The sequence below is a fragment of the Epinephelus moara genome, chromosome 20 (genome assembly GCF_006386435.1).
Source record: "Epinephelus moara isolate mb chromosome 20, YSFRI_EMoa_1.0, whole genome shotgun sequence".
Classification (NCBI taxonomy): domain Eukaryota; kingdom Metazoa; phylum Chordata; class Actinopteri; order Perciformes; family Serranidae; genus Epinephelus; species Epinephelus moara.
The window spans coordinates 7,461,953-7,489,625 of record NC_065525.1 but is presented as its reverse complement, the minus strand read 5'-3'; the positions used below and the strand labels follow the sequence as shown (position 1 = coordinate 7,489,625).

The 27,673-nt window shown below is 41.0% G+C and overlaps 1 protein-coding gene across 1 annotated transcript in view; it reads left to right on the top strand.

The window, feature by feature from the left end:
• il34 (interleukin 34) overlaps positions 1 to 27,673 on the top strand; it is a 48,095-nt gene that overhangs the window by 19,728 nt on the left and 694 nt on the right. Inside the window, exons 3-8 of the mRNA XM_050072410.1 lie at positions 10,821 to 10,924; positions 12,284 to 12,361; positions 13,320 to 13,397; positions 14,506 to 14,613; positions 17,435 to 17,618; positions 23,998 to 27,673. The exon at positions 23,998 to 27,673 is cut by the window's right edge and continues 694 nt beyond it. Of these exons, the coding sequence (XP_049928367.1) occupies positions 10,821 to 10,924; positions 12,284 to 12,361; positions 13,320 to 13,397; positions 14,506 to 14,613; positions 17,435 to 17,618; positions 23,998 to 24,056 (611 nt within the window). The 3' untranslated portion in view covers positions 24,057 to 27,673. The remainder of the gene's footprint in view (positions 1 to 10,820; positions 10,925 to 12,283; positions 12,362 to 13,319; positions 13,398 to 14,505; positions 14,614 to 17,434; positions 17,619 to 23,997) is intronic.

Genomic DNA, 27,673 nt, shown 5'->3' with positions numbered 1-27,673 from the left:
TATTTATGTACTGCCAGAAAGTCAAGTGACACACAAAACGTAACATTGGGCGATAAGAGTAATCAATAACATGCTCTGTCTCTCTCTCCACCAGCATCTCCCTCCCTTTCTCTTCCTTCTCTTTCTCCCCCACACACACATATCTCACCTTATGATGCTTTCCATCAAAGTCAATGAAAAGTGTTTAGAAAAAGACATAAGACATATCTTGAGTATTTGACAGCAGCCCAGATATTTCATAAAGCTGCTAAGCATGGTTGGAATTACCCTGGCTTCTGGGCCAGATGTGACCCACTGGCTATGAAATGAATAGGCCTGGTGCACGGGTTATCTCAATGGTCGGAAACCTTTATTACCAATAAAGCCAACCCCCAGGATGTCAAATGTGACACACTAAAAAAATCCACACAAAGAAAGATTTCTTCATCTGCTGCAGAGCCGTGTACACAGCTCTGACCTACCGGCAATGGGAGAGGAGTCTAAAGCCTATTTTTAGCAGGTTTACCGGTGTTTAAAAAAAACCACATAAACACCCTAATTTTGGTGGAAAAGGGGTATAAGTAGTACACCACCACCGCTGTAAGTGATAGTAGAAAATGGACAGATTGATTAACGTCACTGTTGTCAGAATGTGTTAACAACAGGGTTGTTTTGTCACCCATAGATTTAGATCTTTTCAAGTTGAAGTCTTTGGCTTCATCTCAGTATTTGCCAGAAGCAAGAGGAGACTTGTGGAAGCATGATAATTTACGTAACTGCAGCCACTGGCAGGTTGTTGGAGCACAGATAGATATCCAAGCATCAAAAATTAAACACGAGCTGCTATTATAATTTTAGTTCTTATTTTTGAAACCACTCAATATTTTAAACCAACTAGTGTAGCTCACTGAACATTTGAAGTAAGCACAACACAAGCCAAAACCTGAAGCACACTGTTAATAAATGTGCTCATATACTGCATATTAAACAATACACATGTTTTTGCATTTCAGTTTTTTGAACTGACACATAAACTCTTCACTGTATCAATTTGATGTCATCAAATGTATTGACATGAACTTTACTCTGCATACCTTCATGTCATAGCAAAAAGAAAATGCCACACATTCATAATGGGGGCTGGTGTTGCTGTATGTTGTTGGAGAAAGGACAACAGGCTGATTTACAGGGTAATAGCTCACAGTGGCTATCTGATTATGGAGTCTCCTTAACAAGGCAGCACCCTCTCACCTACAACAGCCTCATTAGTGTAAACATGCTGCAGAGGTCCCAAAGGGGTCATTACTCTTTGCTTGTCAGCATACTTTCACTGATCCCATAGAAGAAACTGGTGTAAAGAGCGTTCAAAGATGTATAACCACAACAGTGCGGCACAGTATGTTTAGTATGTTCTGCACCGTGAATAACATGTTTACACTGAAGAACCGCATTTGTGGGAAAATATGTTTTTGCGAAGGAAAGTTGAGCAATTGTGGCAGCCCATACATTTGTGCCCCATTACGTTTGGTTTTTGTGGGTTTTTCTACATTTTTATATTAAAGTGCAGTCCTCAACAACAGCCACATGCAGCTTGGTAAACATTAAGTGTACTCACTGTCTGACCAGACATATTATAGATGCAAGCTCTTTGCTGTGTGTATTTCAGTCAGGAGAGACTTAATTTTAAAAGTGATCAAATCCATTTTAGTTTTGAAGTGTAGAGACTCAGACTGGTGATTAGACCCCATCGTAAAATCATTGTAATGGGAGTAGTGGTAGGCGAGACAGGTCCATGTCATTGGTCCGACATCCCATTAGTTCGACTGTCCGTGGTGCTGAATGGCTTATTTCTACCTTGATGGTGCGCCGCGACCGGCTCTGGGTCAGCTGGGAAAGGCTTGAGGTGGAGCAGGCTCACGGCTTATGTGTTTGTCACTTTCTTTTTCATTTTAACCCACACCATGATCTTTTCCTGACCCTAACCAAGTGGTTTTTGTGCCTAAACCTAACCAGACCTTAACCACAGGGCATCATGATGATTTCGGAACGGACTTCAGAACATTGGGTTTAATATGGTCGGAACAATGGGATGTCGGACCAATGGGCTGTCGGACCAATGGGCAGTTCCCGGCGAGACACCGGTGGTGGTGGTGGTGGTGGTAAAGAGAGTTGGCTGAAGTTTTGGATGGATATAGACAGACAGTGAATGAGAACAGTCTTCCTGAGTTTCATGTGTATGATGGGGTTGTTCAGTAGGAGGTGGATTTGTTTGGTGTAAATGTTTTTTTTGGGGGATGTGGGAATGCAGAAACCAGTATCAGCCATTTGGTCCTGTTACCCACTTGTTGTGGATTGTGTAAAGTTGTAGATTAAAGACCAAACCCCGTTCAAGGAAATAGTCTTCTTTGGGCACATCAGAGGAACTTAGTTCTAAACTCCTGTAAGGACACAACACAGGGAACTCAGCTCCACTACCTCAGTGGTCAATCTCTTGCTGCCGGATCACCCATGTGGGGATCCGCCTCAATTGAGAAAGAGAAAATGTTGGCATTCTATGTTTCTGCAAATCAGAGATATGTTACATTTGTAAATTATTATGTTGGCGATATGTTGAAACTTTATGTTTCAACAGCACTGCGGTTAACGTGGTTAAGCTTAGGCACAAAACCCACTTAGGAAAAGATCATGTTTTGGCTTAAAATATCTGCTTGTCATGGCACTATCCCAGCTGGAAATGCAATGAAATTTTTGTTGGTCTTGAACAGTACTCTGCAGCTTGGCAGACGTTTCACCTAGGTGTCACGCCATCCAGCATCGCCACCATCCTCAGCTGACATATCAGCTCATATAATATAATCTTTTTAGAAAAGTTGATATGAAACATACAAATGTAACGTATTTGTGGTTTGCAGAAATGTACAATTTCCGTCAGACCTGGCTTTAAGAAGGATTGTGTCTTCAGAGGAAACACCCAAAATGCTTGTTTGGGTACTTTCTTGGTGGTTAGGATGTGACCCCAAAAAGGTCAAACAAGGGAGGAAAGCACACTTTGCCTAATAACTGGCTTAGGGTTCAGAGACGGGCAGGTATCATTGTACTCGTCTCATTGTAATTATGGAGGATATTTGCTGCAGGCTACCACTCACTGATTACATAATAACCAGTATAATATCATCAATGTTAGGTTTCCATCTGCTACACTAAGACAAACCTGTTTGGCCACTGACATCAAGTCCTAGTGTAGTCTGATCCAACTGACTGTAACACTATGAAAAGCTGACTGAATTTGCAACAACACTCACAAAAAATGTAAATAATCTTTGGTGGTACAGTACAAATGAATCCATTCAGACCCACACAGACATGCACCACCACACACATACACACAGCCTCAGGCATTTGCATGTGTACAAACACGTGCTGACATGCAGGCTGAGATACAGAAACACAGTTTATGATACACTCAAAGTCTCTCTGAATCTTCGTCAGCTAGCATTATGGACTGTACAAGCTTACATATGAAAAGACTTTAATGCTAACTAAATTAAATACTGAGATAATGGCCCAGTCATTGTATCCAGCACTAAATCAAAGGGCAGTTGTCCCAATAGTTTTTTTTCTGTGTTCTTCACACGCAATGACTTCCAGATGGTACAGAAGCCCTTTCACTCTCCCACCTTTAAAAAATCTTCTCTTCAGACTGGCAGCAGCATGTGTGAGGGATCAGTCAACTCTCTTACACACACACACACACACACACACACACACATGTAGTACATTAGAAACATTTTGGAGTACTGTAGTCAAGGGCATTTCGTATCCATTTCAGACAGTAAAGGTAAAGTAGTTTCCTGTGTGTCATCAACCACCAACTGTCTGTGTGAAAATCTGTCACATATGTAGCTGAAATTAGCTTAACTGAGCTGTTTTTGCTGCTGTTGTGCTGTTAAACATGACTTTGGTTGAATGGAAAAGTAGTAGCAGAAAAATCTTACATATAAGTCTTGCTGGTTTTATGTATTGATCGTGGAATAAGTTGGATATAGGGAAGCTCTGGTGTTTTTCAACCTGGACCCTATTTTATCATATTTTTGTGTCTAAGTGACTCGTGGGAACAACAATTTTTGAATTGGTCTAGTATTTAGAGTGCTGCAGCAGAGAAACAGGCTACAATATAACTACTCAGGGCAGGTGCGCCTCATCAATTCGTGCCCGTGCCTGTGTTCGCCCCTGACAGGCTCAGATTGTTATAATGAGTGTCTTACAACATTACCGAAAGGAGCCTACAGAGAACTGAAATACCTTTTGCTTGGTCTGTTTTATGTCCAAGTCTCGTTCTGAAATCATGTGGACTTTCCTATATCGTCAACAAATATTATAATAATATAAATATTCAGCCATGACACTGAAAACTTTTAGATAACACTAAGCTACCCTTTCTCTCTTCCAACACAAAAATCTATGACTGCAACACTATCTCACTCCAACCTCGTCACATATCTACGTTTGGTCATGGACTTTCCACGTCAACATAATGTGCAAGGTAGCCTGGGTGCTTTGGTTGGTGACACTCTGGAACTGTCAAGTTCAGCCTGTTACATGCATTGTCTCTTTTCAAAATGCAATCCCGTTTTCACAGGAAATGTACAGTTTGCATATGGTCTCTTTCAAAATAAATTCACTGTGTCAATACAACACACTGAATTGATGTTTTTTTCCTTCAACAGACACACGTGGTTATGTTTAGCCTAGTCTCTATATACAGACTCTACATTCAGTGAATGTAGAGTCTGTAGGCAAACCCCGGAGACCTTGCCTCCGGAAGAAGAGTGGAAGAGCCCTGGTTTCCGGTTGTAAACTGTTTGTAATCCGCGTGATATTGACCAATCACGTTTGAGCCGGCTGCAGTTGTTGCCAGGTTAAACGCTCCGTGCAGTGAACTAATGAGGCAGAAAATAATTGGCGTCACTGCAAACTCTGAATCCATCGCAATGGTTCAGCATATTTACTTATACATATGAACGGAAGTCGGAAACGGAAATTCGCCTCCTCCGCCCAAATCAAACCGGAATGCCAAAAAATCGGGGGTCTGCCCCCAGAGGCTGTATCGCCGTCTGCCAGAAGTCAGACGCCGAATACAGCTGATGGGTTCCGAGAATGTGTTTAGCCAACACACACATGTGGTCAGGCTTAGAAAGAAATAATCATTCATATGGGAAGTGAATACCGGCCTCCCAGGTGAAAGCTGGTGGTTGTTGGACCCATCCACCACCACTCCCACCTACCCTACTCAAACTTTATGTCCTTGTCCGGTCGTGTTTCCCCCTGATGCTGTGGCGACCAGTAACATAGCATGCCGATGTGAAAGGATGGCTTACTTTGATGGTGTCTGACACTGGAAGTCACTGCCCAAGTGCTGGTACTCACATTGATTACTGGCACTCCTCTCTCCAACTCTCACTAATGTTTCCACTTGTTCTTCCTGCAACAAGTAACCTCTCGTGAGATTTCAGAATGAGAGTTCTCTTTCAGTGAGATCTGGACACAAAACAGACCAGAACAAGAGAAAGGCACAAGAAAATGTTTAATTTCTCTGTAGGGTCCTTTCTGTAATGGCGTCATATACTCATAAACACAATCTGAGCTTGCTAGGGGCAAAATCAAGAGCTTTTATTGGACGTAAATTGATGGGGCGCACCTGCTCCAAGTGCCAGCTCCAGCCCTCTCTCTCAGTACTGTCAGTTTTAAAAATTGTTGTTCCCATCAGTCACCTAGACATGAAAACATGGGAAAATAGAGTCCAGGCTTCAAAAAGTTCCCCTTTTAGATTTCTAAGTAATTCATCTTGTAGCTGGCAAGTTCCTAGAGGAAATGTAGCTACCTGCATTTGAGTTGAGGATGAAGGAAAGGGTTCATTTGTATCTGAGTAGTTAAATGGACAGAAAAGAGCATGATGAGAATACTGTAGAGATGATCATCCATTTTACAAAATCTAAGGTCTTCCAACAACACTAGGTAAATACAGTTAAGGGGAAGATCAAGAGCCTGAGTCATGTTTCAGTTTTTTCACCTCTTGCTAAGCAGCTGTGTGTGTGGATTATATATCTGTGAGTCAGAGGAGAAATGAAAGACAGAGAAAGAACAGGAAACTTATGAGAAAAAAACTAAATTAGTGTAAATAAAGTGACTAAGAGTGGCAATTGCACAACCCAGTAACTGTGTCCATACATTATGTCATCTTAGACCTAGAAAATTACACATTACTATTTAATATTTTCAATATCTTGATAATCATGAGAGCTAGTATGGTGTACAAACATTAGCTTCCTATTGCTAAACAGTGGGAGAAGCAATATTTAAAAAAAAAAAAAACCTGGTAATATTTTCTTCTCTAAGCTTAAGGTGAAGATAAGAACTACTCCAAAACATAGACTGTATATAAAGATTGACAACCCACACTGTACAGAAGTGAAGCTAAACTATCCTAGGTACAGCCGTTGCCATCTTGCTATAGTGACGTCATTCGGAGCCAGAGTCTGCGCAGTAGCAATCTCTGCAGTATAACGTTTACCGCCCATACACCCTTCCGACCAATCGCTAGCAGCGCCACTGAATGCGAGCCCACTGATTAGCTCACACAGTTATCAATTATGTTGTAAATCCCTGTTTTATAGCATTAAATAACTAATTAAAACCAAACTTATAAGAAAAATGAAGACTTGAACATACTGCAGTGTGATAAAAACTACCTTAAATCCATGCATGCAATAAAAAAGTCAATATCTGGTTGTGCCGCGCGATTTTCAGACTTACAAAAAAAAAAAAAAAAAATGTCCATCATTAGATCGACAAGGTGAGTGTAATGCTAAACTGGTGGGAGTAGCTCAGTCCATAGGGACTTGGGTTGGGAACCGGAGGGTCGCCTGTTCAAGTCCCCGTCCGGACCAAAAATATGGAGCATGGACTGGTAGCTGGAGAGGTGCCAGTTCACCTTCTGGGCACTGCCGAGGTGCCCCTGAGCAAGGCACCAAACCCCCAACCACTCAGAGCGCCTGTCATAGGCAGCCCACTCAGACATCTCTCCACTTAGTGCATGTATAGGTCCAGTTTGTGCATGTGTGTGTTCGGACCTGTGTGTAATTGACAACAGAGTGAAAAATTGAATTTCCCCTCGGGGATTAATAAAATATAAAAAAAATATTCTTTTAAGCTTGTATCCTTTGGCTTGGTTCAGTTTACAACACGGCTACCCACTTGATGGTGCATCTGTAACTGATGGCGGCTTGTCTTGAGTGATGACATTTAAAAGCAGTGGGTAGATTCAAGGCTAAAATCTGTCTTTTTTTGCTGCAAGTGTTTTTATCATCACTCTGTACAGCAGGTAAAAGAAGTTTACCTGATGGAGGTGAGCTGTTTGCAGAGGTGCAGTAAGAGCCTGGTGTCTGCAGCTCTAATCTAACATCTCACTGTGGCTGTTTCTGCTTAAATTCTTCCTCCTTGCTGTTTATTTTGTTATGTTATTTTTAGACTTGTTTGCGGCTAATACAGTGATAAACACATTTAATTCCCATAGATCAAATAATAGAAGTACAAACAGGGCTTAAACTAAACTCCTAATCACAGTGATAAAATTAGAAGCTACGAAAGTACTGAAAGCTGATCATACATTGCCAGTCTATCTGGTCTCTTGCACAGACAGAACTGAGTCGAGTCTCGAAACACACACACTTGTTTCAGGGGGAGAAGGGGGTCGTCATGGGTTGGCTGCAGTTGGTGATACATCACTGCTACACACTTGGAGGTGGTTGGGCACACTTTTGGCCCTGCTTCAGAGTTGGTCCATCTATGGAGTAGCTCAGAGTGCCTTGGCGTGTCTTAACTGATAATGGAAGGACCAATTGGCGCAGCATGGTTTGACTTGGCGCGGTCTAAAGTGGTGAACCAGTTGTTATTAATGCCATTTCGCAGTTTGAGTAACTCAACTCCCACTGAATGTTTACACATTGTAAACCAACAAAGCACCATTAGCAGGACGCAGCAGACTTTCATGTTGATGGGATAATTCATCATGGCCAGATTTACCTACTACTGACCAGATGGGCAGCTGTGGCTCAGATGGTAGAGCGGGTCGTCCACTAATCCGAAGATCAGCGGTCCAATCCCCGGCTCCTCCAGTCCGCATGTCTAAGTATCCTTGAGCAAGATACTGAACCCCAAATTGCTCCTGATGGCTGTTCCATCAATATGTGAGTGGTTAAAAAACTGAGTAGCACTGAGGTGGCACCTTATATGGTAGCCTCAGCCACCAGTGTATGAATGTGTGTGTGAATGGGTGAATGTGACTCATAGTGTAAAAAACGCTTTGAGTGTTCGAAAGACTAGAAAGGCACTATACAAGTGCAGGTCCATTTACCATTCACCATTCCTCCCACTCTCCACTCTCTATCACCTGACATTTCACTTCTTTCCAGGCTGAAGTTGTGCAAATTCTCAAATAAATTTGCAACTCATCATTTACCACAAACCAACTGACACAGTGAACCTATAGGCCTTTCAGTGTTCCAAGGCAGTCTGGGGCCCGGGCAGTTGCCTGGTTGATAATCAAAACTTGAATGGGACACAGGTGCATCCTCAGTTCTCTAGCTACAAACAACCAAATTGTTGTGGGTTTTCCATTATAGGTGGGAAATATTTAAAAACAATTTTAAACTATCAGTAAACCACACCGTAGGCTTTGTTTTGCTGCTTCGATAATTCACCCCTGATCCGGGACTCCTTGTCAGCGATTATCAACTGTAGTTCAACTTCAGAGCTCTCTCAAAGCAATAGATACGGCCCCTGGGGGGTTTTAGTTGATTGAGTGACTTTTTCCCAGAGTCTGACCGAGTCACTTTTTGTGACTGACACTAAGAACACCTCTGACCATCTGGAGGCCATCTGGCCTTGATTTAATTTTTTATACCTTAGCCATGAGGCATTATGTTTTTAGGTTATTGGTCCCTTCGTCCCATTCATGTAAACCCAATATCTCATAAATGCCTGCAGGGAATTTCTTAGACTTGGGCAAAAACATTCACTTTGACCAAGGGATTATCTCCAGGTCTGAAAGGGGAAGCCAATGCAGATGTGCCTTAGGCCTGCAGTCTTTCTAATGGCCAGCAGAGGGCGACTCCTCTGGTTGCAAAAGTAAGTCGGATTGTAGTCAAGTCTATCCAAAAGTGACCCTACTTCTCACTGGATTTAGTAAGTACAGAGTTAGGATAAGTAAAGATTTCCCTATTGAGTTTTTGGTTTAAAGTCTTCTCCAATACAGCATGATGTTCATTTAATAAATTATGGTCCCATTGAGAGTAAATGGACGATGAAGCAGGGCATGCTTTGACTACCTTGTAATTGACAAGTTGCTACTGAGTCCTCGGCTGCTCAATCACATCCACCCCTTGCTCCTCCACCGCCCCACCCTCTCATCCAAATATGGTCACTTCTTGCATCAAAAAACCAAGATGGTGAACTCAAGGCTTCAAAACAGTAGTCCACAAACCAATGTGTGACGTCACACTGGCTATGTCCACTTTATTTATACACTCTTATGACTTGGACTCAAGAATTAACTTCATGTTCTTGTGAACATGATATCTCATGAACATCTGGTGTGAATTTTGTTTTTTTGTGTGGTCAAAGGTAACTGTGACCACACAAAACATATTTTTGTCCATAACTCAAGAATTCATATGCTGATTATGACAAAATGTCACATAATTGTGTTATAGGATGAAATGACGTCACTCAGGAACAGAAGGGAAGGCATTTGGTCAGAGACTGAATTTTGACTCTAATCTTGGGCGCCCACCTTAAAACTGTGCTGATTGTAAAGTACGTCCATGCTGCCGGGTTGAAGATTTGTGCGATCATACAGGTTTTAGAATTTGTAGCATCATTGCAGCAACACCCATATTTGAAACATTGTACATGAGTCCGGACGGACGTGTAAACTGTATCTTGACGGGTTCTCAGAGGCATACAACCACAAAGCGGTAATTCTAGTTAGAAGACGTATACATTAAAACACAGATTTTATTCCTGGCAAATTAAGTTTTCAGAATTGCCTGTCTTTAATTAATGTGTTAACCTTTGTTTGTTTGTTTGTTTACTTTTTATGTTAATATAAATGCTCTTGATGTTGGTACATCAATTAAATGGCCAATTAAATGTAAGCAAATTAAAGGTTAAAAAAAGAGAGTGAACGACAAGATTTGCTATAAATCCTCTGAAAAAGATGCATATGAATGACAGTTATCTGTATGTTGGATTGACAGAAGTCATTGTGTGTTTGCCAGCTGGCATGAAGCCAGTCAACTGTCAGAATAATCACTTGCTTACTTGACTGATTGGTTGGTTGAGTGATTCTGGACTACTGTGAGCTTTGATTATTTTGAAGGTAAAAACGCTGGATTCTTTACTGACACAACATCACACGGCTGCTAAAATAATGACAAGGCTGGTTAGACCAGATTAAATGATGGAGACATAATTACACACTCTCCCCTGTAAGACGTACATTATCTTTTGCCTCTCTCCTGAGGAGTGGTCTGAAATCTATTTTTTTCCTTATCTGTAGCAGGATCTAGGGAGAGATAGTTATCATTTCTCTTTTTTGTACAGAACAGGGAAGTTATGAGACCGGCAACAGGTAGTGTGCTTCCTTTCCTCACTTCTGCCAGACTGTTCACACATGTATAAGTGTTTTAATTGGACAGGACATCCCATGTGGCCAGTGTGAAAAGTAAGAATAAAATGACAGTTGATCTAATGCTCTGTGTTTTCTGTTTTTTTTTTTTAAGGCCTGTTCCTGCTATCGCCTGTTCTGATGGCCCCAACACCAGCCAGCATGTGCACGCCCTTGAAGACGCTCAATGACAGCCTTAGCCACAGGCGACGGTACATGGTGAGAGAATGATGGCATGTTTACAAGCATGTCTCAGTGAATGTGGAAGCAAGCGAGCAAATTTTACCCACAAATTAACACATCCTAAATTACGTCAGTGATTTACCACCATTCCCAGAGTGACTTTTAACTGACAACTAGATAATAATAGGATAGTATAATAATAGTATTTACGGCAAGAGATTTTCCTTAAACAGTGAAACATTGTTTTTCTGTGCAACTGAAATTTAAAGTAGGTGCTCCATCAGTTTCGTAAAATTCTATAAAGTTCGGTCTAATTTTTAAAAAATGGTCCTAAATTTAATTCCTAATCTGAGACAGGCTAACCAGGATCTCTGTTCCTGGTTAACGGCCTCATCTTTTAAGGTCTGTGCCCCCAGGTCTCTGTAGCCCCTAAGTCCGAGTTGACATATTTATAGCCCCTTTTACACTGCCTCTTCAAGGTGGGAATTTCACAGTTATTCTGCCTCGCCGTTATGTTTAAAAGGTACATTCGCAGAATGGGGGGACAGAGTTTCCTCACCTTTAAGGCGGCATCGGTGGTAGTAACAGCGCCTAAATGAGGTCTGTATAAAAGGGACAACAGCAGGACAGGATCACGGGTGTCACAGGTGTGACGTTTGTTATTGTTTATAAAGAGGCCAGCGCTGTTGTGTTAATTGTCACGTGTCTTTTGCTATGGTTCTGTGTAAAAAAGGCTTATAATATCACTCTGGTCATTTTCCCAGACTTGACAAAGCTCCTCCAGAGAGGCAGAAGACATTATTAAACCATTTCAATAGATTGAGTCATACTCCCAGTTATAAATAAACTGACCATATTGTGTATAATTTGTGGAGTGACCCTTTAAATTGTCATTCTGTGTTGATAATTGTCCTAAACAATAAAACTGGGATATAAAATGGATCAGTGCTATCCCTTTATTCATAATGCACATTCAGTGGTGCTGTTAATTAGTTGATTTATCTGTAGAGTGTGTGAGAGAAGACAAACTTCCTCTGTTTGCATACAAGAAGTGAAATTGTTCACTGACAAATGTTTCAGTGCAACAGTATTTTTGTCGAACTTGAATGTGCATGACAGAACTACCACTAATCCAATCTTACGGTAATGATTTATCTCACTGTCTTATTAGTGTCTGTCCCAGATGGGGACTCGATCATAAATAGAACACGACATATTTATTGTTATTACTTGTTGTTATTAGACAGTTTGGATTTGTGTTGGTTTTTTAAGATGTACTAGATTTGATAATAAATGTCGCAGCCAGTTTCTCAAAGACACAACACATGTTACAGCTCTCTCTTTATGAGATGCACATGCTACATTTTTTTCTTTCTGTTTTTCTTTGCATTACAGAAGCACAACTTCCCCATCAACTACACCATCAGGGTTCATCGTGAGGAAGTCTTTAAAGTTTCAAGCATCAACAGAATGGTAAATGTTTTTTCCTGACAGAGGACAAAGTGGAGGAGATTCCTTTAGAGATGCTTACCCTGTGCTTTATGTTGTTACACCAAATGACTTTTCACACAATTTCACTGATGTAGAGAAGCTTCCAATTTCAAATTAAAATCCCAAGAGTTATGTTAGAGTTCTCGTGATCTCGATCGTTTGGTGTAACGTGGTCATAAAACTCAGTTCAAGCTGTCTTAAAGTCAGCTCTTTTCTTGTCATGGTGCTCCGATAAAATCAAACATGTTTTTAGTCTAAGCTCATGCTTATATTGAAGTATAATGACATGAACATGGTCAACAACCAGTAGCTGCGCTCTCTCCAGGACCAAACAGGAAGCAGCCAACCAGGTAGACAGTTAACATGGGAGGGAACTCTTGGGAGGCACAAGGATGATAACACTCAGTTCTCTTGTACTGTGGAAAAGGCGGAGAAACTGGTGGAGGTGTGTAGCTGATGTTTCATTCGGTGCGTGTCTCTCCACCAACCGGCGAGAAATCTTAATTTTTGAAATGGCTCACCTGTCATTTCCACGGTCTCCTCCCAGTTACGTATTTCTTAAAGGGAGTTTGGTGTCATTTTTTTCCACCAGGAGCAGGATGGGAAATAATCTTTAAAGGAAGTTAGCTGTAGTCTTTTTTTTCCATAGCCTTCTAGTGTTTGGTGGGTGTTACAAATCTCACAAAGCCAGACTTCAGGTCTGTGACTTTATGCCACAAAGATCTGGCTATGGAGACTAATACAACTCCAACTATGGTTTACCTGTTGTGTCTTTTTATGCATACATTGTTTCGTGCTATATGCTGATGTACTGTAGTGTAAACATTGACAAAATATCAAAATCAAAGTGTCTTTTCTTCTTTAACGTTGTTTTTTATGTCACAGATTCACATAATCTGATACACCTCTGATTAATTTCTCTCCTCTCTTTACCCATCAGAGGTTACAGGAGGACGGGCTGGATGAGCTGATTCTCCAGAGGTTGTGGTTCCAGGTCAACCAAGGCGTGTTAAAAAAGGTAGGAATATTGTAAAGATGCATTATGTTCGATTTTGTCAAAAAACAATGATTTTATTTCCCTTGTGTAACCAGTTTATGTAATTTGTTAAAACCTTCTCTCCCAACTGCCTCAACGGGCTTGAAGTTTCAATATGATTTCACCACCTGTGGTCATTAATGTGTGTAACACTCAGCATGTGCTGTCACTGGCAGACCTTTCTTTTATTTTGAGTGCTATGAAAAGGTTATATACAATGGTTTAGGGTCAGAAATGCTAACAGCTGAGGACTGATCATTGTGCAGCCTCTTACTGTGCAGCACAAAACGAACACTGTCCAGAAGGACAAGGTTTGTGGCGGCTTCAGTAAAGTTGGAGATTTCAAACACATCGGAGTCCACAGTTCAGTCAGCAACTCGCTTTTGACATGTGACCTTGTATTTTTGCCACACAGAGATAAATGTCAGCATGAGGTAAATCATAAGACTAAACCTTTGTAAATCAGTCAATAAAAATCAGAATTTTAAAATCACATGTCAGTCATTGACTCCTTAAAGGAACAGGCAGGTACTGTATGCTGACATGGACTGGTCAGTGCAGGGGCTTTAAGTGGTGAAACACCACCCACACATTTTGCCTTCAAGTAAAAGCTAAAGTACCGAGGCATGTGCCGCTCACGTGAGCTCCTGACAAAGACGAACAGGTTAAATTAGTGGGGTGGAGATCTGCAGCTCTGTCTCCTCTCTGGTAATGTCTCCAACCCTCCAGGGCCTTGGGCTTGGGCCCATGTAGTCCTTAGAAGTAAGTAGGGACTGTTTGCAAACAACAACTAACCATTTTAACCTCATACTGACGGATATTCAAAGCTAAGTGAGTCACTCAATCCGTCCCAGTCTTCTGCGTCACACCAGTACAGCTGTTGACATCAATGAAGCTGGTTTGTCAACCTCCATTAAAAAAGAAGAAAAGAGCTAATTTCACCAGCGTCATCGCATGCTTGATTCAGGTTGTTTGTCTATGTACACAGAGTCAAAGATCTGAATGAAGAAGATGGCTGAGCGTGTTGTTTGCTGTATTCAACTTTGAGAGCATCTTGTTTTCTTAAACTAAAGTTAAATTGTAATTTCAGATCATCAGGGTTATGCCAGAGAGACATCCTTCACGTCCATACACCGCTGAGTTGGAAAGTCGCTTCAGGGATGCGGAGGGCGTCTTTGTACAGTCACATCCAGCTGAGGTAAGCCAGAGTTCAGGTATCTGTACAGCTGTATTCAGTTACTCTTAAAACTAATCAATTAAGTTAGTAAGTGATTTTCTCTCAGACTGCAGAGGTTAGAGGATATTTGACAGGGGATGGATGTCACATTGATCCTATTTATCAGTACTGGGAATGAATGCTTCCATCATTAAAAAAATTAAATGTGGCGTCTACTTATAATCCTAAAAGAGTTCAGTGAAGTTGAATTCAGGACACGCATTGATCATTCAGTGAAGTTAGTGTGAGGGATATTTTGCAGTGAAGTGCCTTGGGCAGTCTACTAAATTTAGTTTTTCCTGTATTTGTGCTGGTGTCTAATATTCCAGCCCAGTTTATTCACTTGGAATATGTGTTTTCCTTGTCCTCTGTGTTAAAGCATGTCGGCCAGGCAGAGGCAGTGATAAAAAACACTTTTGAAATGACAGACATGGATGTCTGGACAATTTACATGCATTTACATACCATTGTCTTATCAGCCATCCTCCACAAAATGCCCTGCTGTGACCTTGTGCTGAAGTAGACTGAGTCTAAAGTCAGCAGACACTGACGCTGTCTGGACTGGGTGGCCATAAAACCCAGACCAGACCAAGCTGTCTTAAGTCGGTCATTTTCTTATCTCTTATCTCTCTCTGACAAAATCCAGCATATACATGGACAGGGCAACAATATGAACAAGTCACAGCTCTCTTGGACTGTGTAATAAAGGAGAGACTTGTGAAATTGTAGAGTAAATAAAAAAAGTGTTTAATTCTGCATGTATCTGATCCAACTCAAACTTATTTTAGTGAGACATTGTAATTTTTGAAACGGTTCTCCTCTTATTCCCACAGTCTCCTCCCACTAAAATAGTGCAGCTATCCAACAAAGGTTGGTAACAAGTTGAGGTGACAAAATCTAAAATGTGAAGTTTGTATGCAAATTCAGTTAATATTTGTGGATTATAATAATGCCGAATTGGCAAGAATACTGTCGACATATAATGCGTTTTATCTTGTGTTTCTAGAGTTATGTGTTCTTGCAGACACATAATGAATTGTTAATATGTTACATTTCTTAAAGGGAATTTGGCGTAATATTTTCCTTCAGGAGCAGAATGGGAAATAATCTCAAAGGCATCTAGCTGTAGTCTTGCAAAAAGTGAACCTGCTGGATCCCCAGTCTTTGCAAAATCTTAGTGTGTGACTAATAACTCACATTGTCTTGAGATGTCAGAGGGTGTCAGACTTGAGTCTTTTAGACATTAAGTCTTCCAGTGTATAATCGGCATAAACTGTGATCCATATCTTGTTTGTTCTTTTTTGTGTTTTGCAGTAAAATGTGTATCTTCTCTCACCATTCCTACTAAATAATTTGGTTACATACACATGCTGAGTTGAGAAGTGTTCCTCAGTGGGGTATTACAAAGACTTTACAGTCACCAGACTCCTGCCAGTTAGCTCCAGTTTTCACCACCCCAGCTGGCAAATGCAATGGTCTGACATCCCAACACCTCAGAATCCTGGGGCCACACCCACAAGATATTTTATTTTAACGCTATGAGTAACAACATTAATGACACTAAATGGCTCCAAATTTCACTGTTTAAAAGCCCAATAAAATTATGAGAGCAACATTTACCACTAATTTTAAGATAAAAGAACGATATCACACTTCATCAATGCTTACTTAAAGATCCCCTCTCCTGAAAATCAAGTTTTCAATCTTGTTAACATGTCCATATGGTGTTTTTTATATGCTAAGGTGTATCATGACTGAAATAAGCAGTCAGTCCTATGGCTGAGCATGTCCGCCTTGATCTGCAGAGTAGGGCTTAACAGTCTCAGAAACACAGATTCCAGAGTTTGTAATGTAACAAACCTGAGGAACCAATCCCATAATGCTATGGCTTAATGAGGGGTATCAGAGGAGAAGCTGTACTTTGCAAGCTGTCAGTGATCACGATTGGAAACAAGGTTTATCTGTCATTAGCAATACATTATTAGCTGTTTGAAGACAAGCCAGACTCCATTGAGGAAAACAGTAATTTAACATCACTGAACACAGGAGCTGCGTATCTACCACTGCCTCCATCAGCTAGTTTGTTTATGCTATTGTGTGACTTTGGGTTTAAAAGGGTTACTTCGGAAGCTGTTAATAGCTTCCTCGTCTGAACACACTGCCGACAAAATGCTAGCACAAAGGAAATGCTATCAATATAGCATACTCTTTAACTGTTACTTTTTTAGGTGATTGTGCAACCAAAAGTGGAGAGAAAAGTGGGCCGAAGTAAAAAGTTCTTGCCTGGTTTTACTTTGGTACAAAATGATAAATATTTGGTTGTTCTTACCCTACACAGACCTATTAAACATTGTGTGACCCCCATGTGCCATTCAGTTGAGGTCCTGCATGTGGGTGGATGTGAGGTGTGGGGAATCACAGCCTGCAGGGACAGACAGAGGCTAAGGGAATCACAAGTTCTGCATGGATGGTTTGAAATGTTATGGATTAAAAGAATCTGTTGGCTTTCTCCAATTGTAAATGGCTAAAAGATGTAGGAGGAAGTGTTTTGCAGCTCAGAGAAGCATTTTTGTGTTTTCTTCCATTGCCCATGATAATCTGGTGCATATTGACCATGCATAATCACATTTTGAAATGCTCACAGTGAATGGGTTTTTTGATGCTGACTCACACTGTTGTCGATTAATTCCTTATGAGATATTGACATTTATAGATGCAAAGCGCCTCATGGATTACATTTAGCCTACCTGGCCATGTCTCACAACATGCATGTGTTTCTGTGTGTGTTTTTGTGTGTGTCCAGGTGTTCCAGCAGGAGCTTCCAGAGTCTGTCCAGGATACTTGGGATAATTTAACAGAAGAGCCTGACAGAGTGCCAGAGTCCAGCTGGCGATATGTTTCCCCGAAATCCCTCCTGGACAACTTCTGCCAAACCATGCACTGCCTCTTCAGCGAGTGCTTTGCCGGCACAGAAGCACCACAGGACTGTGAGTATAACAAAAAACACCTGCTGGTGACACTGCAGGCTGCACCTAAAACCTAAGAGTAAAAGACATGCTTAGTTTTTCTAATGTTACAGTACTATAATAACAGAGGCTAACACACAAGTAGCACAGGCTACACAATAAGAAGAATTTAAAGCAAAGAAAAAAATAGCTCGTCTAAGGCAGGATATTCTAGTGTCCATCTACATTTTGGGTCAGCCAGTGGCCGAGACACTGAGGCCATGATCTGCCTCATGTGGGGTTAAAAATTGTGTGACGCAAACATGTTGTCGTAGATGCACATTTTTTCATGTCATATGTAATCAGGAACCAATTCAAGTGTCAGCTTAGATTTGACATAAACAGAATTTAGTTGACAGTCAGGACAGTACATACCCAACATGTTTTTGTTTGACCTTGCTGCGGAGGACGTTGTTTAAATGTCCTCCTTTGCTCTCAGTGAAAGCATAGCCAAGCCTTTGATGCTGCAGCTCATGTTCGAGACATTGCTTTTTTGGACAAATTTTTGTGGCTGCAGATTTCCACATAGTGATATTGTTCTACACACAGCACACAAACACTTGAAGCTAACATTCCTTCCTGTCAGAAACATTGCCAAACACACACCCAGACACACTTTGTTTCATAATAGCAGGAGTAATGGAAAATACTGAAATGTCATTTTTATTACTAGTTTCACACAGCATCGTAAAACTGATCCAGTAAATCACAAAATCGTGGAATGAGGAAAATCATACAAATAACAAAATGATACAAAACCAAAATTTAACAGGCGTTACATTTGTAACCTGTTCCTAAAGTGTTTGCATTGATATATCTTTCTGCTTTAAAAGTATCCAAGGTAATCAGTACTCATACACTAGCAGCTAAGCTTTGCTGTTGTTGCTGGGGTTGCTGAGGCAGATAGAAGGTCTAACTCCAGCTGTTTTTGAAGAGCCCCAGCTTCTGTTCTGGCAGAGGGCCCCCTCCCAGATTTTGCAAAACTTAAATTGATAGGACAGGACTTAACCTTACTTAAAGTTGATGTATGCAGAATGCGTTTGTTAGAAGGAAACCAGAATGTTTAGTTAAGATCTGGAGGTGTGTGATTCAGTGTCCCTGTAAGAGAGGCCCCAACACGTGACTACATTCATCAAAAAAAAACAGTGCAGCAGAGTTATGCGTGGGCTTTAATCCAGCCTACTAGACCCCTGAAAGACGGATTTAATGAGGCAGTAAACATTTAAAGCCACCTTTAATTTGTATCTGTTTCATGGTCCATCTCCAAATATCACATGGCAGCGTGCATCAGAATCACAGAATCTGTTTGCAGCATGCTGCAGTGGCACAAACATCACTATAGCAGCCAGCACTTGACACATTTCAGAAGCAGATGATAAAGTGATGAGCAGTAAGACGGCACTGTCCTTCTCAGCTGATGAGTTATTTGTTGCTTGGATGGATTAAACTAAGCATGGTCCTACACTAAACACACACTGCAGTGCAAACCAAAATGTACACTTTTTCTCAGCAGTTCTCTACAGCCCTTTTTATAGAGTGATTGCACTATAGAGCCGCTACAAAGTCCCTTCTTCATGCCACATTAGCATTTTTACACAGAACAAAACAACAGCAGCATTATGCTGCTTCAGTGTGTGGTTATAGACAACATGCTAAGAGGTGTGACATGTAACACAACAGCGTCGGCCCCTAGTGTAACATAAAATACACATCAGCAGCGCTTTATAAACAATAACAATGGCATTGATGTGGCAATAAGCAGTTGGTCTTGTTCTCTGCTCGGAGGGTAAGAAGGTCTCAGACCTCATTGTTTTCCCGAAAAAGAGGACATTTTCAGCCACTGCTCTTCTTTGAGTTAGCTGCTAACTGCTCTCAGCTGCTTCTTAAATCTCCCAGCAGTCTATAGTTCTGCCGACTGTACCTTTTACAAATATGTAATTTCCGCGCTGTTACTACCTTCTCTCCTTGCGAGACAAGAGGAGACAACTCTGTCCTCTCATTCAGTAATTGTACCTTTTACTGGGTACTTTTTACTGGGGCGGCAGTAGCTCAGTCCATAGGGACTTGGGTTGGGAACCGGAGGGTCGCCTGTTCGAGTCCCCGTCCAACCAAATATGGAGCATGGACTGGTGGCGGGAGAGGTGCCAGGTCACCTCCTGGGCACTGCGGAGGCGCCCTTGAGCAAGGCACCGAACCCCCCCAACCGCTCGGGGCGCCTGACCAAGGCAGCCCCCTCACTCTGACATCTCTCCACCTTGTGCATGTATAGGTCCTGTTTGTGCATGTGTGTGTCTTTCGGACCTGTGTGTTAATGACAGAAGAGTGAAAAAATTGAATTTCCCCTCAGGGGGATTAATAAAGTATATAAATTATACAGAACTGTGAGGCAGAATAACAGTGTGGAATTCCCGTTCTGAAGAGGCAATGTAAAAGGGGCTGATGTTATACATGTTATCTGTCTTGATTTACTAAGAAGTAGTGAATACAAAAGGTAAAACGTGGCAGTGTTAGAAAATGTTTAAATCTGCTTTTAATCAAATTTCTTCATTAGAGTTAAGTTACCACATACCTTTCATAGGAAGGCCTCATATGACATACTCTTCTTCCAGTAACACGTCACTATGCTTTTGACCCATTTATGCCACTTTTAGACATACGAGTGGTGTCAGTCTTCTCATCTCCCTCTCATGAGCATATTTCCCAATATGCTGAACTATTCATTTAAGGCTAGTGGTATATTTTACACTTTTTAAAATTAAAAGTAATACATATCACAGAAAGTGATGCAGTATTAGGGTGGATTGTTTTTCACTGAATGATTTGTAACCATTCTTTATGTGGTATGAACTGTTTTGACATGGGAGAAGCTTGAATGCGCTTGATTAGATAACCATAAATCCTGCTAAGGATACACCTATAATAAAGTAAAAACACCTAGAATATGTATAAAACTGACCTAAGGTCCTAAACAGCACAGAAAGCATATCAGTAAAGATTACAGTGTCACAGATGGGGAATGCTATACATTTACTAATGTAGGTATGTACACTGCCCTGGCCATTCGTTCGTACTCAAGGTAATCTGTCATTGTCATAATGTGGCAGTATACAGTGTGTGCCATTTGAGGCCCCCATTCTTGGAGCAAACAGTTCCACATGTGTCTCATGTGGGTATCAAATTCTCAACCCTGGTGAAAAATGATCTTGAAAACTTTCTACTTTTATCCTTTGTGATCAGCTTGGATTTTTTCCTTTAAATAGTGACAGTAAGAATAAAAATAAAAGTACAAAATGTCCAAAGTCTCTTCTTCTTCCCTGTCCGTCTTAATGACACATGTTGTAAACACTCAAAATTTTACCAAAATAGAGATAAATACATTGGTTCTATTTCAGTTTTCATGCAGAACCTTGTCAAGGCACATTTGTTGGTTTGGTTGCAGCTCCTTCACTTGGTAAGGGGAACTAGATGTTGTGAGACTTGTTTAAAGAGGAAGTAACTGAGTGTTGTGCAAAGAAGACAGTCAGTAAACTGCAATGGAAATTGATAACAGCAAAATATCCAGAGGAAAGCTGAAAGGCTGAGTGGCTGAGCTAGGATACAGCAAGAGATGAAAAACAGAGATTTGAGTTTTTGGATGAAACGAGTATCCGGTATGGATAGTGTTCATAATACTAACATCGGAGTAAACTCTGTGTCAATATCCATAATCATGATGAAGGAAAATCCTCATTTGGGTAGCTAAATAGGTCTCTTACTCATGTGATTAAAAAATGAAGCCCAATTCTGAGGCTGCTCTGTGAATAGTTTTCTGATAAGTAGTAAATATATAGCCACTTCCTATAAACCCATATCAATTCAGGTTAAAATAGGCCCCAAGGAATGTTGCTCAGCCTTGCAGTCAGTTTTTTCCCAGTGGCCACTTGCAGCATTGCAGCAAAAAAAAAAATCCCCTGTGGCCCAAAAAAACATTTTTCCCATAGGCCACAACTACAAAAGAGACATCTGAAAAATTGTTGACAGGACACTTCAAACTACAAACAAGGTCAATTATGACTCTTTATGTTATGTTTTTTTTATCCATGGAGGTTCTATATGTGTAAAACTTTCCTGGACCTGAGAAAAGTGATTTAAAAAGTCTGTGACATCCTGTGAAGTCTATGAGCTGAGGGGGAACTTGGATGGGCCACACACTAAACTGGAAAGGAGAAACTTTTTTGGCATGCGCCAAGCAACCAACTCCATTGAAATAAATAGGCGCCATCTTGGCATCTGGTAGTTATTATTATAAAGTCTATGACATACCACCTGATGCTAACACTAGCATAGCTCTCTCGCTGTTGTCACACACCATCAACAAACTACAGCAGGGTCACCCCGACAGTGTACACATTGTTGCTGGTGATTTAATCAGGCAAACTTAAAGTCTGTCCTGACTAGGTTTTATCAGCATGTTAAGATTCCAACCAGGGGGAATAACACATTAGATCCATGCATACAGAGCCATACAGCTCCCATACTTAGGCAAGTCAGACCACCTATCTATGCTCCTTACCCCTGCATACACACCTCTCAGAAGAAGGGCAACTCCATTGAATAATACCATCACAACGTGGCCTGAGGATGCACTTCTTCAGCTTCAAGACTGTTTCACTCATACCAAATGGAGTGTTGTACACACGGAGGCTGCACTATCCTACATCAAGTTCTGTATGGGAAATGTCACGGTGGACAAATGCATACAGGTGTTCCCCAACCAGAAGTCTCGGATGACCAACCAGGTCGAGACACTCTTCAAGGGCTGCAACACCGCCTTCAGGTCAGATAACAAAGATCTGTACAGTGCTGGTAGAGCTGACCTGAAGAGAGAAATGAGGAAAGCCAAGTCCGACTACAGGAGGAAAATAGAAAGCCACCCTACCAACAACAATCCACGGCAGGTGTGGCAGGGTATCCAGCAGATCACCAATTTCGGGGGGCAGATCAACGCAGCAGAGGACTCAAGCATTGCACTGGCAGAAGAGCTGAACACTTTCTTCGCAAGCTTTGCGGTCCCAACCCAACAGTCTGCAGCCACACCATCCCAGCCACAACCAGCTCCCAGCTCCCAATCACTGACTGTGCAGGTACAGGATGTGAAACGGATGCTAAGCAAGGTGAACCCTAGGAAAGCAGCCAGACCCGATGCTGCTCATCTCTCTCTCTCTCCCTCTGCCCAGACAATCCGGAACAGACTGCATGCAGCCAATCTCCGGTCTCATAGGGCTGCCAGGAGGCCTGCCATGACTGCCCTTCACCGTCAGGCCCGCTTGCACTGGTGTCAGCAACACGTGCACTGGAACCTGAACATGTGGAGGAACGTTATGTTTAGCAATGAGTCCAGATTCTGCCTACAGCAGTTGGATCATAGGGTCAAAGTGTGGAGAAGACTACCTCCAGAATTTGGGAGTGGAGAGGATGCCATGGCCTGCCAGCAGTCCTGACCTCAACCCCACTGAACACTTGTGGGATCAGCTTGGACATGCTATTTGTGCCAAAGTGACCAACACAACCACGTTGGCTGACTTGCGACAAATGCTGGTTGAAGAATGGGATGCCATCCCGTTGAAGAATGGGATGCCATCCCACAGCAGTGTGTGACCAGGCTGGTGACCAGCATGAGGAGGAGCTGCCAGGCTGTTGTGGCTGTGTATGGTTCATCCACACACTACTGAGGCTCCTGTTTGTTAAATGAATAAATTGGTAAATTGCCAATTTGTCTTGTTTCTTCAGACTTCAATCATCCAATCCACCAAACAACACCAAAGAAGAGTCAAAAGCAAAAAAAAAAAACTGTTTGGCATTGGCAGAGAAGATTTGGCAAATTTTTCATGGGCGCAACCCACCTACTCAGCTCTGCTGCTCATCCCACAAATGCATGTTCCTTACAAATGTGGCACCATTTAGAAGGGAAATAAACAGGCTTTCCAACGGTATAAGATTTATTGCCAAGAAGCATTGTTACAACAAAGAAATAATCTACCAAACACAAATTTTCTTACTTTTTGTGCCTATTTAAGAGGTGAAACCTTAGGGTAAATTTAAGCTTATTTGGGTAGAGCCAGGCGAGCTGTTTCCCCCTGTTTCTAGTCTTTGTACTAAGCTAAGCTAATTGCCCACTGACTCCATCTACATATTTTCTGTGCAGACATGACAGTGGCATTCATTCTCATCTTACTCTCATAAGCATATTTCCATGAATGTTAAACTATTCTTAAGGTTTGTGAAATATTTTTTACACTTTTTTTACCATAAAAAGAAGCAACAGACATGGAATAATATTTCCAAGAGTTAATCAAGTGTCTCTCCTCTCTTTTTTTTCCAGACTGCGATGTTTCCTATTGGAGGAAAGGCAGGAAGAAAGACTTACATCCTGAAAGCTGAGAAGAGGCCAGCGGGGGGAAGTCGTCCCTATTGGCACTGATAGGGGATTGGTATCATTGTCTCCCTTGAACGATAGGGAGAGGGATAAAAGGACAATCCACACGGAAACAAGAAAGTTCAGTCCTGATTTGTGAACATCAATAAGTCTTTCCCAAATCTACCAAACAGAGCTAAGATTGTCTTGGAGACACAAACACTGGCAACATCAGCCAAAGCAAACTGATATTGCAGGTATGGCGACAGTATTCATTGTGATTTTCATGAGCATAGGACTTTTTGCTAAAATGAAATAACGCTCATTTGGGAGTAAAAACTCCAATTCAGATTTTCCAATTCTCTGTCACTCAGGAAGTGTAGAGTTCTTGTCTTGTGATGGCAGCTCAGGTTGATGCTTTGATACTTGGGTTTCAAGGTTTGGAAGAGATTTGTTCATGTTCACATATATGGGCTTAACTGATCATCAAATTGATGTCACCGTGACTTTGCCTAACCTCTGCCCAAAAAGCCTGTGTTGCGCTCCAGTGGACCTGCATGGTTCACCTCAGAGACCAACAAGAAGCAGCAAGAGACTACACATCGGAGTGTTATTATATTGAGAAACTCCAGCAGACTTTGTATCATAGCCAGACTTGTCCTCTACGAATGCCTCTTTCGAACTTCAACGAGATACAGCAAGAGCAATGTACATGAACTGAACTTCAAACCTACAGGCAAACTGCTAACTACTGTTTTTTGCCCTCTTCAGTTGTTGACTATGCATTTCCAACACATTCAATTTGTCAAAAAAACAAAAACAAAAAAAACCAGCTTGGTCTGTGGCGCTATGCTTAAAAATATGATGCTCTAGGTACCCCTCTAGCATCAGCTTTGGACATTCAGGGACAAGGTGTCAATGTCTGCCAGTGTCCTTTCAAATTAAACTTACATGTTTCCAGGACCTGTCACTAAAACTACTTTAGGTTTAGGCAACAAAACAGCTTGACAAGGTTTAGAAAAAAGATCATGGTTTCACTTAGTGACGTATGTCATGTGACGTTAATTATGTAACGTAGTTAAAAATTCAAAGTTGACTTTTGGTTTCACATGGGACACGAACAGTGGTCTCCTGGGTGAAAGTCCTGTTTGTTGGACCCATCCAGCACCCCTCCTTCCCTTTCTTGCTTTTTATACTATGCCTTTGGGGATGGGCTTACATTTGATGTAGTTGAAAGCCTGTGGTATTTCTTACAGACGCTCAAGGGTGCCTTTTGTGTCAGAATCAGACAGCAACTGCAGCTGACCAAGCTGCCATACTTAATACCCTGGTAGGGCTGGGCGATATGGAGAAAATCAAATATCATGATATTTTTGACCAAATACTTCGATATTAATATTGCAAAGATATTGTAGGATGGTTGCTTTCACAAAATATTTACACAATAATATTTTTGATAAATAATCGTCAAAGGCCAAAATAGAACAGCTAGAGCAGTCTGTTAATTCCAGAATATTATATCATTTTACTGTAATGCAGCCTTTAAACCACCAATACCTAAGACGATATCTAGTCTCATATCACAATATTAATATAATATCAATATATTCCCCAGTCCTGCACCTTGGGAATGAGAACGGGCTGGCACTTATTTTTAGATCTGCACCAGCCCACATATTTCAAAAGCTGTCAAAACAAGTTTGTTCATTTTTGCTCAATTTCATGTATTTCTTTTTATATATTTATCATGCATAAAGAGAGACAGTGAAATCCCAACAAACAACAACATACAATCATCTCTCTCCATCCAAGGTATGCATTTTTATACTTACTGTAGATCTGTTATGTAATTGTTTTTTTGTTTTTTTTGGGTTTTTTTTGTAAAGGCAACTATTGAATATTTTGATAACCCAATTAAATGTGTAAAGCTTAAAGAGTGACCATCAGCATTTCAAATATGAAGTAACATCATAGTCCCAAAGCTATATTATCTAAATATATTATCTAAAAAATAGTTAGCTACATGGAATACAAGTTACTGAGAATGTGCAAGTTGATAGGATACATTTCATTAGAGTAAACAAAATTGGCATCCCAGGCTGGTTTGGGTATATTTAGTTTCAGAATTTTAGCTCTGTACATGCTGTAATAAAAGCTGTAAAAGTCTAGCCTAAAACTTGCAGACATTACAAGTATGTAATAGCTATTGTCAACATTGGAATCTTTAACACTTTTCAAATTTTAGTTTTACCCAATGACAAATTCTGACTAAGATTTTGCTTAAAAGCAAAGCAGTATCTCCTGTCAGTGTTTTCTGTCTGAGATTGCCTCTCAGGTTGTGTCAGCTTTACGTTATATTTCTTTCCACTTATGCGATTCAGCTCAAGGCTATCTTGTCGCTGTTAAATTAAATGCATTAAATGTCCAGTTTTGAGAAATTAAGACATATAATTCATCCATAAATATCACAGAGGTCAAACTTTAGTTTAATAGGTACTTATGAGGCTCAACATATAAAGGACAATGCACATCTATGAAAAAAATTTAAAAATGAAGACATGAGTAGGCCTAATGCTTTGGGCATATTCAGCACACTGAGGGCCTTAGGGTTGCTTTTTCATGACTGAGGCATAGACAGGGGCTCACGATCATTTGCTCACCACTTCATGCAGTCACCATTTTTCTATAGAGCTTGATCAGACCTGGTATTACCATGCATCTTGAGTGGTCAAAAAATTGGACAACTGTAAGTCTTTAATGACAGAGTCAAGCTGTGTCACTGTTGGTGGGAGTTTGCTGGGAGCACTTAACAGCTGCTGCTGCTGCTGTGTAGCTCATGCTAACTGGGCAGACATTGAACTGACCGTTCGCTGGGAGTAGGATGGCTCCAGAGATAGTCCCTCTGCTCTGTGTTTGTGTAAAAGAACCATCAATTCTTTTCTTATCCAGTGGAGCGTCAGATACGCACGTACATCAGCTCAATAGCTGGTCCTATAGTGTGGCCCAGGACACATTGGCGTACAAGCTGAAAAAAATGTAGAACGTAGAACTTAGTCTGCAGTTACAGAAAGTAGGGAGTTGGATAAGCAAGTATGTCAGCTGAATAAGCAGTCCATTGATGTGTCTCATGACACAAGAGCACTCACACACTGCTTAAAGAATGTGACCATATGAAGTTCGGACCACTTCTGAATATGGTCTTAGCTGTTAGATCTCTAGAAGCATTGAGTACGCATTGGGTGCATTCACACTTGTACCTAGAGCATTCCACTTTTGATCCAATCACCCAAGATGAATGTTAATACCAGGTGTTAATAAGGCCTAAGACTCATGTTTTTGCATGCGTGAATTGCAGTGATGGTGACTTTTATCTTGATGCATCTGGTCCACTGCCTACAAATCCTGACTTGCTGGTTTAGTCAGTTTATGATTTAACATTTTCTTATTCCTTCATTACTTTTTGGGCTAACTGTGTTTATTATAATAGTGCATTTCTCATGTAGCGCATTTCTCATGCAGCTTATAACAGAGTTGTTTTCAAAAATGCTCAAAATCCTGTACAAATAGAAGAATTAGTTATCTTTCAAATTAGCAATCAAGAATAGTCATTATTTTGGTTTGAATTTAAATTAAACCCCATTTT